This window comes from Sycon ciliatum, chromosome 3, assembly GCF_964019385.1.
Source record: "Sycon ciliatum chromosome 3, ocSycCili1.1, whole genome shotgun sequence".
NCBI classification, from domain to species: Eukaryota; Metazoa; Porifera; class Calcarea; order Leucosolenida; family Sycettidae; genus Sycon; species Sycon ciliatum.
Genome location: NC_088645.1, coordinates 5491239 through 5504198, shown reverse-complemented (window position 1 = coordinate 5504198; position 12960 = coordinate 5491239). Strand labels below are relative to the sequence as shown.

General features: G+C 50.0%; 4 protein-coding genes across 6 annotated transcripts; 3 read left to right on the top strand and 1 right to left on the bottom strand.

Moving 5' to 3' along the window:
- Positions 1 to 353: 353 nt before the first annotated feature.
- Positions 354 to 4706, top strand: LOC135812433 (uncharacterized). 2 transcript variants are annotated; one of them, XM_065325802.1, is made up of 2 exons: positions 354 to 1587; positions 1938 to 4706. In XM_065325802.1, exon 2 carries the CDS (start codon positions 2488 to 2490, stop codon positions 3445 to 3447), a length of 960 nt encoding a protein of 319 aa, XP_065181874.1. In that variant the 5' UTR covers positions 354 to 1587; positions 1938 to 2487; the 3' UTR covers positions 3448 to 4706. Both variants share the same exon structure in this region, with proteins under 2 accessions (XP_065181874.1, XP_065181876.1).
- Positions 4707 to 5439: 733 nt separating this feature from the next.
- LOC135812407 (uncharacterized) lies at positions 5440 to 5844 on the top strand. The gene has a single exon (XM_065325780.1). The coding sequence runs from the start codon at positions 5440 to 5442 to the stop codon at positions 5842 to 5844; it is 405 nt and encodes a 134-aa protein (XP_065181852.1).
- Positions 5845 to 6290: 446 nt separating this feature from the next.
- LOC135812406 (uncharacterized) lies at positions 6291 to 6851 on the top strand. Its single transcript, XM_065325779.1, has one exon. It carries the CDS (start codon positions 6291 to 6293, stop codon positions 6849 to 6851), a length of 561 nt encoding a protein of 186 aa, XP_065181851.1.
- Positions 6852 to 7120: 269 nt separating this feature from the next.
- On the bottom strand, positions 7121 to 11467 carry LOC135812432 (uncharacterized). Of its 2 annotated transcripts, none has more exons than XM_065325800.1 (2): positions 10234 to 11467; positions 7121 to 9883 (listed from the first exon to the last, which is right to left on the bottom strand). In XM_065325800.1, the coding sequence occupies exon 2, from the start codon at positions 9331 to 9333 to the stop codon at positions 8374 to 8376; it is 960 nt and encodes a 319-aa protein (XP_065181872.1). In that variant the 5' UTR covers positions 9334 to 9883; positions 10234 to 11467; the 3' UTR covers positions 7121 to 8373. Both variants share the same exon structure in this region, with proteins under 2 accessions (XP_065181872.1, XP_065181873.1).
- Between the last annotated feature and the right edge of the window lie 1493 nt (positions 11468 to 12960).

The following is a 12960-nucleotide window of genomic DNA, read 5'->3' as shown; positions in this document are numbered from 1 at the left end:
ACCTGCCATTGCCAGCAAGATCATCGCGTGCTACGAGCACGAGCTACACCGAGTACCCGTGAGACAGTGCCGGCAACACAGCGGATCAGGGAACATTTTACTTTGTGCTATGTAATTTGTATTTTTGTATCACTGATTTATTTGCATTGTAATTGATGATCAATATCGTCATGAGCATCATCATCATCATCATCAGAAACATAATCAATGTTCTTGATAAATGAAACGATATTAATTGTAAATGCGAAAGTTTTTGTATACTCCTGTGATGGAATCATCCATTATGAGCACGGCTTGGTGATGATAAATGGGGCGAGTCCTGAACGCAAGCGTGCACTTGTTCTTGCGAGGTATCTCCTTGTGTGAGATCCAGTAGCGCTGTTCGTTCGCTCCAAGCTCTTCTGCGTTTGCGGGGTATCCCACCAGCATGTACAGTCCAACGGGTATGATAGTAGCTCCATCCAGTGATTTTTCAAAGGGAAACTCCACAAGTACCAGCGATGTGTTGGCATGATTTTCCTGTAGGGTATCCTCCACGATACGCACCGTAGGAGCTGCACTCCTCTCACCAGGCGGTCCACGTTGTCCAGCTTCTCCAACAGGCCCTTGCAGACCTTGCTCTCCTCGTACTCCTTGCAGACCTTGTGGACCCGGGGACCCTTTCAGTGACGCAGTAACAACCCACTCGGTATCGTTTAGCTTTTCGTAGACGAGTCCACTGTCAGAGTTGTGGAAAAAGTCACCCACCCTGCCATCATGCGTGTTCATTACTCATCACCTTCTTTCGTTGCCCTCTAGCCTGAACTGGCATGTTCTTGAGGCAGCTATCCTTTAGCCTCGTCTTCGATCGTGATGTATAAAAGCATCCTGTCATAGCAAACCGCTCATCAGTTATTGCCGAAGAAAATGAAGCGGAGACTTGAGAACGTAGAGGAAGGGGGGCCCTCTCCGAGAGCACCCAGAGAGTCGCGAATGAATCTCCAGCGCAGCGCACCGCGTGGATACTAGAAAGAGTATCGCGCCGAGCTGAATGAAGACGACATGGATGTGTTGAGCGTGCTCAACGACCTGATTCCGGATATCACGGAAACAATGGTGCACGAGCTGCAGACGCAACAGTACAAAGCCGTGCTGGTGGCCTGCGTACAGATGGAGAAGGTCGACGCGACCGGTTGATCCACCGTCACCTCTCCATTTTTCCGGAGTAAAGCGCAGACTGTGCATCAAGCCTTGGAAGTGGAGGACGTACTGAAGTCGTCCATCGACCACATTATTCAGAAGCTGGAAGCCTGGATTCGTGAAGGATCCGGTTGGGTCGTAATCCAAGTGAAGAGCGTCCACTTGGACATTGCTCGCTACCGACCGATGCGCATCTCATCCTATCTGCCCCTACCAAAAACTATAGCCGCATCGAGAGCAGTCGTCAAAGTGAGGAACCGTGACGATCAATGTCCGAAGTGGGCTGGTCTATGAGCACTACACCCGGCAGCCGATCACGTTGATCGAGTGACCAACTATATGCCGTATGCTAACAATCTCGATGTCACGGACGTAGATTTTCCGGCTTCTCTCGTCGACGTTTACAAGGTAAGGTTCACTTGATCGAGTCCTTGTCACATGTCGTTGTTTTGTGAAGTGGCTGTCTTGAAATCATGACAACTTGCTCGCATCTGACGTCTCAAGCAACGACGTTTGCTGTTGTTGTTGTTGTTGTTGTTGTTGTTGTTGTTGTTGTTGTTGTTGTTGTTGTTGTTGTTGTTGTTGTTGTTGTTGTTGTTGTTGTTGTTGTTGTTGTTGTTGTTGTTGTTGTTGTTGTTGTTGTTCTTGTTCTTGTTGTTGTTGTTGTTGTTGTTGTTGTTGTTGTTGTTGTTGTTGTTGTTGTTGTTGTTGTTGTTGTTGTTGTTGTTGTTCTTGTTGTTGTTGTTGTTACCCTGCAGGTGGAAAAAGCCAATGACTTGTCCATCAACGTCTTTGGATATGAGGATGATCTTTACCCACTCAAATTGACAGGCGCAGACGATGCCATCAACCTGCTGGTCATCCACGACGATGGTGTCAACCACTTTGCGTGGATTAAGAACTTCGGTGCGCTGTGTGCCCATCAGCGGAAGAAGAAGGCAAGAGTGCATTTCTGCATGCGTTGCCTCCCTTCACACAACAGTGTCGAGACGCTCGAACGACACCAACGGTACTGCAAAGATGTAAAGTTTGCTGCCGTTGAAATGCCCGAGCCGGGCGAAAAATTGATGTTCAAGGACATCGTCAAGGTGATGAAAATGCCCTACGTCATCTACGCTGGCACCGAATGCCTGGTGAAGCCATGTTCGGCGCAGCATGGTCACGAGCCGTTCGAGATGCTGAGCATGTTCCGTGTGGCGTGTCATACGTCACAGTGAGAACTGATGGAAGGCTGATGAACCGCTTCATGTACAGAGGTAGTATCACACCTCCATCGAATGACTAGTCTGACTTAGATCAATCAACAGCATGTTGTATGTTCATAAGCCTGATGATGATGATGATGATGATGATGATGATGAGTGCTGTCTTTGCAATTACCTGTATACCTGCATTATACAACTATTGTGTGTGTGTGTGTGTACTTGTTCTTGTTTGTTGCTTTCAGGGCCGGATGCGATAAGCACGTTGTTCGAGGCACTTGCAGAGGAGGAGGAGGAGGAGCGCATCAAAGACGATCTGGTGGAGCGTGACATGATCATCACCGAACAACAGCAGGGAGAGTTTCGCAACGCCTCGGAGTGCTGGGCGTGTCATAGGCCACTCGGCGATGATAGGGTACGTGATCATGATCATATCATGGGTCTGTATCGTGGAGCAGCGCATGCATCCTGTAACCTTAAGATGAGGATTGTGCGGGACACTCAGATCATCCCGGTCATCTTCCACAATCTCAAGGGTTACGACGCTCACCTGCTCATATCTAGCATTGGACTCACCGCTATCGAAACCGAGCGCTATGTTGATAGAACCGGACGGACGCGAGCGTTCAAGAAGGGAAAGATTGGTGTGATACCGAATAACATGGAGCGCTACGTGTCCTTCACATGGGGACACTTTCGCTTCATCGACAGCCTGGCCTTCCTGAATACGTCTTTGGAGAAGCTGGTGAGCAACACGCCACGTGATTCCTTTGCACACCTCTCATCCCTGGTGGCACGGCATGCAACTCGTATGAACAGCAGCAGCAGCAATGAGGAGCTGTTCGACCTTTTGCGTCGCAAGGGTGTGTATCCGTATGAGTATATGGACGACTTCACCTGTACCCCCGAGTCACCACGATCGTCTCAACGACTATCCCCCGGCTCCAGAGTGCGTGAGCATCGCGGAGGATTTGCTCTCACCCTACCAGCAAGATTTCCTCGAACAGACCCCGGTCAGCGGTTTAGGAGTGGCGAAACTCGTACCGCATCTGATGCCAAAGCATAGATACGTCCTACACTACCGCAACTTGCAGCTCTACCGCCAGCTAGGACTAACCATTGGTACAGTCCACCGAGTCTTGAGCTTCACTCAACAGCCCTGGATGAAACCCTACATTACCCTTAACACGGAGAGACGCAGAACCGCCCACAACGACTTTGAAAAGGACTTTTATAAACTAATGAACAACGCGGTGTTTGGGAAAACAATGGAGAACGTCAGAAGGCGCCACAACATCAAACTGTATCGAGACGAGGAGGAGGAGGAGGAAGACAGCATCGTCAATGCCATTGCCAAGCTGACGTGCGTTCGTCATGTGCTGTTCGAGAACGAACTGGCAGGTGTCGAGAACAAGAAGACCAAGGTCACGCTGTGCAAACCAGTCTACGTGGGCATGTGCGTCCTGGAACCTAGCAAGGAGCTCATGTACCGGTTCTACCACCTGGAGCTCAAAGCCCGTTACGGAGATCGAGTGCATCTTCTGTACACAGACACGGACTCGCTTGTGCTGCAGTTCAACACCGAAGATCTCTACGCCGACATGGATGCTACGCTAGATCTGTGTGACACCAGCAATTTCCCCACGGATCACCGTCTGCGCAGTGACACCAACAAAAAGTCGTCGGCAAATTTAAGGACGAACTCGGCGGAAAGCTCATGACCGAGTTTGTAGCACTGCGCAGTAAGATGTATTGCTACGACGGAGAGGAGAGTGGACGGCGAGCAAAGGGTGTGAAGAAGACTGTAACTCGCAAGTTTACGATCCAGGACTATCGACAGTGTTTGCAGACGAAGAAGGCGACGCAGCATCCCATGACCAACTTGAGGAGCCATCGTCATACCATCTTCACCGAGACCACCACCAAGCTATCGCTGTCACCGTTCGATAGCAAGCGATACATACTAGCGGATGGCATATCAACGTTGGCCTACGGTCCTGGACACTTCAGGATTTAGAAAATTTTGAGAAACGTGTCATTATCAGGCATTTTTCCTCTCTGTACATACATCACCTTTTTATTTTCCGAGTACGCTACAAGTCACTTGCATGTTTGCATACATGCGGCTCTCCTCTGCTGCCTCCACTGCCAACCACTCCAGCCCACTGTAAACACTGTCCTACTGCTGCTGCTGCTTGCAATGCTATACGCCTCTCATCCACCTCTGTACAGGATGACTCTACGTCATGACTGTAGATGTTTTATTCATTTTTTTGTTTTGTTTTTTTTTGTTTGTTTTTGTTTTGAATAATAAATGATGAGTTCAATCCACTCCATCCAGCTCGTCCCAGAGCAGTCAAGAGTTACCATGGTTACAGGACTCTCCATGTCTCTCAAGGGGGGGGGGGGCATGCACACAGGATACAGTTCACTGTATCCTACAATCTGTCTACCAACGACCAACTCGGCAACTGATCATGACGATGAGCGATGACGTCAACGGCGGAGGTGGCGGCGACGGCAGCGCAAGCAAAAGTAGCTGGACGGAGCGGTTGGCGCGTGACATGCACAAGCCACGGAGGGTGCGCTTTCCCCGAAGGCGTGTGATCGTACACGGACTTGACGATAGTTTGAGTGCAGACCTGGTGGACATGCAAGCGTTTGCCAAATACAACAAGGGGTACTTTACTTGCTCACCGTGATCGATCTGTTCAGCAGGTAGACCCCGGTGTACGCCTGGGTGGTGGCGCTCAAGAACAAAACAGGTATCGCCGTGCGCGATGCGTTTCGCAACTTCGTTCAAAGCAGCGAGAGGTCACCACGTAAACTCTGGGTTGAGGAGGGAAAGGAGTTCCACAACGCAACTCTAAAACGGTGGTTGAGATGTACAGCACTCACAACGAGGGAAAGGCCGTGGTCGTGGAGCGCTTCAACAGGACGCTCAAATCGCGCATGTGGCAATACTTTACGGCCAACTCGACCAACATCAACGTGGATGTGCTGCCCCGACTCGTTGACGATTAGTGATTACAATGCCAGAAGGCATCGCAGCATCGGCATGACTCCCGCGGAAGCCTCGCGCGAGCGCAACGCAGCGTTTGTACAGGATTTTCCTGCCTTGAGACCGGATGCTCATCCCCCGCGCTTTACCGAAGGTGATCAGGTTAGAATTGCAGTGATCCAACGTCATTTCAAAAAGGGCTACACTCCGAACTGGACGGAAGAGGTGTTTGTCGTGGACGGAGTCCTGCCCACCCGCCCCGTCACCTATCGCATTCGCGATCTCATGGATGAACGCGTTCTGGGTTCTTTCTACGAGCAGCATTTGCAGAAAACGGAGCAGGTAAAATTGCGCGTTGAGCAAGTACTGCACAAACAACGTGGACAATCACTTGTCAAGTGGGAAGACTATCCGGACAAGTTCAACTCGTGGATATCGAACAAACAGTTGGAAAATATCTGAAACGATCGAGCCGTTACCGTCTATCAGTGGACGGTGTGCGCGCGCGCGGGTGCGTGCATGCGTTCACTGTTTACGATAGTGGATGTGTACGTTGAACAAGTTGTCAAGTAACATGATGGTGTTCAGCTATTGAATAACAGTTCCTACAAGCCCATCTCTCTCTCTCTCTAACATGCTCGACCGTGTCACACGTGCCTGTGTGTGTGTGTGTGTGTGTGTGTGTGTTGCATCCCGTCTCTAACATGCCCAGCCGCACGTGTTCATCGTAAACTGTCGTACATTTTCGAATCTCGATCGCCTGCTCCATCACGTTGTGCAATGCTGGCGGAAGCTAAGAAAAAGTGGTGAAAAAGTGCTTCGTTTCCCCAAAATGCAAATAAGAAAACTCAGACCAAGAAAGCTCTAGTTGTGAGAAGGAGAGAGAAAGAGAAAGAGAGAGATTTATTATGGAGGAAGCCGCCAGCGTACCCTTTCAACAGTCACCGCAGGCATCCCCTGCATCATATCCGTCATCCCTGTCACCGCCTGGCTCTCGGCTGTCAGCAGCACCTACGTCACCATCCACACCGAATGCCGAACGCCGATCAGTAGGATATGTGCACGCAAACCCCCGACTTGTAACACCGGCATCGTCGTCATCATCACCATGCTCACCATCACCACCACCACCCCTACCGCCAAGGCGTGCCCGACCACCACCACCACCACCACCACGACGCTCTCCCGACGCACCAACTGCACACGCTTTTACACCACCTATCACCCCATCGCCACCCCTCCTGCCATGTCCGCCACCGCCATCACTGGCAGCAGCAGCAGCAAGCCCGGAATCATCCGTTCAGGTACCTTGCATACCTGAACTCAGTTGTAACGTTACAAATTGCAGGAGGCGGTGTGATATTGGACACAGACGCAGACGATGCACCACTGGATGTATCTTGATCACCTTGGCCGTCATCAAGTTGGTGATCCTCATTGCCATATGCATTAAGGTGATGCTGATGTAACTCTGTGTGGGTGCGTGTGTGTGGTGCTAGTGTGTGTGGTGCTAGTGATAGTGTGCTTTGCCCGTATAAGTGGCTTGGAACAATAACAATACTCTGTGTGTGTGTGTGTGTGTGTGTGCTTATCTTTAGCTCTCACTAGAGAGATTGTAGGATACAGTGAACTGTATTCTTCATACTGTGTGCATGCCCCTCCCCCCTTGAGAGACATGGAGAGTCCTGTAACCATGGTAACTCTTGACTGCTCTGGGACGAGCTGGATGGAGTGGATTGAACTCATCATTTATTATTCAAAACAAAAACAAACAAAAAAAAACAAAACAAAAAAATGAATAAAACATCTACAGTCATGACGTAGAGTCATCCTGTACAGAGGTGGATGAGAGGCGTATAGCATTGCAAGCAGCAGCAGCAGTAGGACAGTGTTTACAGTGGGCTGGAGTGGTTGGCAGTGGAGGCAGCAGAGGAGAGCCGCATGTATGCAAACATGCAAGTGACTTGTAGCGTACTCGGAAAATAAAAAGGTGATGTATGTACAGAGAGGAAAAATGCCTGATAATGACACGTTTCTCAAAATTTTCTAAATCCTGAAGTGTCCATAGGCCAACGTTGATATGCCATCCGCTAGTATGTATCGCTTGCTATCGAACGGTGACAGCGATAGCTTGGTGGTGGTCTCGGTGAAGATGGTATGACGATGGCTCCTCAAGTTGGTCATGGGATGCTGCGTCGCCTTCTTCGTCTGCAAACACTGTCGATAGTCCTGGATCGTAAACTTGCGAGTTACAGTCTTCTTCACACCCTTTGCTCGCCGTCCACTCTCCTCTCCGTCGTAGCAATACATCTTACTGCGCAGTGCTACAAACTCGGTCATGAGCTTTCCGCCGAGTTCGTCCTTAAATTTGCCGACGACTTTTTGTTGGTGTCACTGCGCAGACGGTGATCCGTGGGGAAATTGCTGGTGTCACACAGATCTAGCGTAGCATCCATGTCGGCGTAGAGATCTTCGGTGTTGAACTGCAGCACAAGCGAGTCCGTGTCTGTGTACAGAAGATGCACTCGATCTCCGTAACGGGCTTTGAGCTCCAGGTGGTAGAACCGGTACATGAGCTCCTTGCTAGGTTCCAGGACGCACATGCCCACGTAGACTGGTTTGCACAGCGTGACCTTGGTCTTCTTGTTCTCGACACCTGCCAGTTCGTTCTCGAACAGCACATGACGAACGCACGTCAGCTTGGCAATGGCATTGACGATGCTGTCTTCCTCCTCCTCCTCCTCGTCTCGATACAGTTTGATGTTGTGGCGCCTTCTGACGTTCTCCATTGTTTTCCCAAACACCGCGTTGTTCATTAGTTTATAAAAGTCCTTTTCAAAGTCGTTGTGGGCGGTTCTGCGTCTCTCCGTGTTAAGGGTAATGTAGGGTTTCATCCAGGGCTGTTGAGTGAAGCTCAAGACTCGGTGGACTGTACCAATGGTTAGTCCTAGCTGGCGGTAGAGCTGCAAGTTGCGGTAGTGTAGGACGTATCTATGCTTTGGCATCAGATGCGGTACGAGTTTCGCCACTCCTAAACCGCTGACCGGGGTCTGTTCGAGGAAATCTTGCTGGTAGGGTGAGAGCAAATCCTCCGCGATGCTCACGCACTCTGGAGCCGGGGGATAGTCGTTGAGACGATCGTGGTGACTCGGGGGTACAGGTGAAGTCGTCCATATACTCATACGGATACACACCCTTGCGACGCAAAAGGTCGAACAGCTCCTCATTGCTGCTGCTGCTGTTCATACGAGTTGCATGCCGTGCCACCAGGGATGAGAGGTGTGCAAAGGAATCACGTGGCGTGTTGCTCACCAGCTTCTCCAAAGACGTATTCAGGAAGGCCAGGCTGTCGATGAAGCGAAAGTGTCCCCATGTGAAGGACACGTAGCGCTCCATGTTATTCGGTATCACACCAATCTTTCCCTTCTTGAACGCTCGCGTCCGTCCGGTTCTATCAACATAGCGCTCGGTTTCGATAGCGGTGAGTCCAATGCTAGATATGAGCAGGTGAGCGTCGTAACCCTTGAGATTGTGGAAGATGACCGGGATGATCTGAGTGTCCCGCACAATCCTCATCTTAAGGTTACAGGATGCATGCGCTGCTCCACGATACAGACCCATGATATGATCATGATCACGTACCCTATCATCGCCGAGTGGCCTATGACACGCCCAGCACTCCGAGGCGTTGCGAAACTCTCCCTGCTGTTGTTCGGTGATGATCATGTCACGCTCCACCAGATCGTCTTTGATGCGCTCCTCCTCCTCCTCCTCTGCAAGTGCCTCGAACAACGTGCTTATCGCATCCGGCCCTGAAAGCAACAAACAAGAACAAGTACACACACACACACACAATAGTTGTATAATGCAGGTATACAGGTAATTGCAAAGACAGCACTCATCATCATCATCATCATCATCATCATCATCAGGCTTATGAACATACAACATGCTGTTGATTGATCTAAGTCAGACTAGTCATTCGATGGAGGTGTGATACTACCTCTGTACATGAAGCGGTTCATCAGCCTTCCATCAGTTCTCACTGTGACGTATGACACGCCACACGGAACATGCTCAGCATCTCGAACGGCTCGTGACCATGCTGCGCCGAACATGGCTTCACCAGGCATTCGGTGCCAGCGTAGATGACGTAGGGCATTTTCATCACCTTGACGATGTCCTTGAACATCAATTTTTCGCCCGGCTCGGGCATTTCAACGGCAGCAAACTTTACATCTTTGCAGTACCGTTGGTGTCGTTCGAGCGTCTCGACACTGTTGTGTGAAGGGAGGCAACGCATGCAGAAATGCACTCTTGCCTTCTTCTTCCGCTGATGGGCACACAGCGCACCGAAGTTCTTAATCCACGCAAAGTGGTTGACACCATCGTCGTGGATGACCAGCAGGTTGATGGCATCGTCTGCGCCTGTCAATTTGAGTGGGTAAAGATCATCCTCATATCCAAAGACGTTGATGGACAAGTCATTGGCTTTTTCCACCTGCAGGGTAACAACAACAACAACAAGAACAACAACAACAACAACAACAACAACAACAACAACAACAACAACAACAACAACAACAACAACAACAACAACAACAACAACAACAACAACAAGAACAAGAACAACAACAACAACAACAACAACAACAACAACAACAACAACAACAACAACAACAACAACAACAACAACAACAACAACAACAACAACAACAACAACAACAACAACAACAACAACAGCAAACGTCGTTGCTTGAGACGTCAGATGCGAGCAAGTTGTCATGATTTCAAGACAGCCACTTCACAAAACAACGACATGTGACAAGGACTCGATCAAGTGAACCTTACCTTGTAAACGTCGACGAGAGAAGCCGGAAAATCTACGTCCGTGACATCGAGATTGTTAGCATACGGCATATAGTTGGTCACTCGATCAACGTGATCGGCTGCCGGGTGTAGTGCTCATAGACCAGCCCACTTCGGACATTGATCGTCACGGTTCCTCACTTTGACGACTGCTCTCGATGCGGCTATAGTTTTTGGTAGGGGCAGATAGGATGAGATGCGCATCGGTCGGTAGCGAGCAATGTCCAAGTGGACGCTCTTCACTTGGATTACGACCCAACCGGATCCTTCACGAATCCAGGCTTCCAGCTTCTGAATAATGTGGTCGATGGACGACTTCAGTACGTCCTCCACTTCCAAGGCTTGATGCACAGTCTGCGCTTTACTCCGGAAAAATGGAGAGGTGACGGTGGATCAACCGGTCGCGTCGACCTTCTCCATCTGTACGCAGGCCACCAGCACGGCTTTGTACTGTTGCGTCTGCAGCTCGTGCACCATTGTTTCCGTGATATCCGGAATCAGGTCGTTGAGCACGCTCAACACATCCATGTCGTCTTCATTCAGCTCGGCGCGATACTCTTTCTAGTATCCACGCGGTGCGCTGCGCTGGAGATTCATTCGCGACTCTCTGGGTGCTCTCGGAGAGGGCCCCCCTTCCTCTACGTTCTCAAGTCTCCGCTTCATTTTCTTCGGCAATAACTGATGAGCGGTTTGCTATGACAGGATGCTTTTATACATCACGATCGAAGACGAGGCTAAAGGATAGCTGCCTCAAGAACATGCCAGTTCAGGCTAGAGGGCAACGAAAGAAGGTGATGAGTAATGAACACGCATGATGGCAGGGTGGGTGACTTTTTCCACAACTCTGACAGTGGACTCGTCTACGAAAAGCTAAACGATACCGAGTGGGTTGTTACTGCGTCACTGAAAGGGTCCCCGGGTCCACAAGGTCTGCAAGGAGTACGAGGAGAGCAAGGTCTGCAAGGGCCTGTTGGAGAAGCTGGACAACGTGGACCGCCTGGTGAGAGGAGTGCAGCTCCTACGGTGCGTATCGTGGAGGATACCCTACAGGAAAATCATGCCAACACATCGCTGGTACTTGTGGAGTTTCCCTTTGAAAAATCACTGGATGGAGCTACTATCATACCCGTTGGACTGTACATGCTGGTGGGATACCCCGCAAACGCAGAAGAGCTTGGAGCGAACGAACAGCGCTACTGGATCTCACACAAGGAGATACCTCGCAAGAACAAGTGCACGCTTGCGTTCAGGACTCGCCCCATTTATCATCACCAAGCCGTGCTCATAATGGATGATTCCATCACAGGAGTATACAAAAACTTTCGCATTTACAATTAATATCGTTTCATTTATCAAGAACATTGATTATGTTTCTGATGATGATGATGATGATGCTCATGACGATATTGATCATCAATTACAATGCAAATAAATCAGTGATACAAAAATACAAATTACATAGCACAAAGTAAAATGTTCCCTGATCCGCTGTGTTGCCGGCACTGTCTCACGGGTACTCGGTGTAGCTCGTGCTCGTAGCACGCGATGATCTTGCTGGCAATGGCAGGTTGCATCGTGATTACGGCCTGCTCACATATCACGATCAGATGAGCGAGGGGAATGTCCTTGCATCGTCAATCCAACGTTCGCTCATGATTGCGAATATCCGCTTCAGGTAGTGCGGCAGCAGTGCGCCCCCATCCGCCAACACTTGCTCAGAAAGCAGCACTTGCGTCGCGGTAATCAAGTAGACCCTGCGATGCCTGGCAAGGTTACGGGCCAGTTTCCAGAGCACCTCCAGACGCTCATCTTTCGCCACCGTCTGGAGGTCTTCGACAGGACACAGGCCTTTCAGAGCCACACAATGTAGCAGCGATCGGAGCACACAACTACTGTCCTCGTGCTTGCTCAGCACCATCCACATGCCGATATCCATAGCGTTCATGGTGAGGCGGACAGAAAGTAAAGGTTGTTCACTAAACTGCAAAAGAACAAAAGAGTACCGGTCAAACGATCAGCGTGATCTTATAATATCTCGATGTGATCAAAAAAGCGTGTATGGAACAGCACCAGTCTTCTTCCTCCTTTTCGCGACCGCTCGGGGCTTGATCGCGGCGTAGGAAAATCTATAAAGAGCACATCGCAGATCGTCCGGTAGCGAGTCAACATGCCTATCACTGCCACAGCCGTAAGACTCGATCAGGAGTCTCATTGCGTCGTTCTGCTCCCTACTGAACTTGTCAAGGTTTTCATTCAATCTGGAGGTCTGACGGCGTGTCAAGGGCTTGGCATTGATCAAGAGATGCCGCAGCCAAATATCAGAAAACTGTCTAGGCATGCAGCTGACGAGTCGACTGGACCGTGCCCATGACACGTTGCTTTTCGATAGATAAGATCTCAGTGCATAACAGGCTGCTTTATCCTCATGACAGATGCAGCTCAGAGCGATGGCATAGTTCAGACTTTTATAGCCGCTGTCCTTCTTCATGAACTGCAGCCGCTCTTGAACACCGTGAAGCTGCACCTGCACTCCCGTGCGCTCCATGAATCTAATCAGATGCTTGTCCACAGCACTCAGACGTTCACGAGCGGCGTACGATCTCGGGAGTACACAACGATCGAAGAAGTTCACTTCGGCCATTAAGACGTTACCCAGCACCAGTCCACAAGTCGTACACACGTACTGTCCTTCACTCACAACCTGATGGT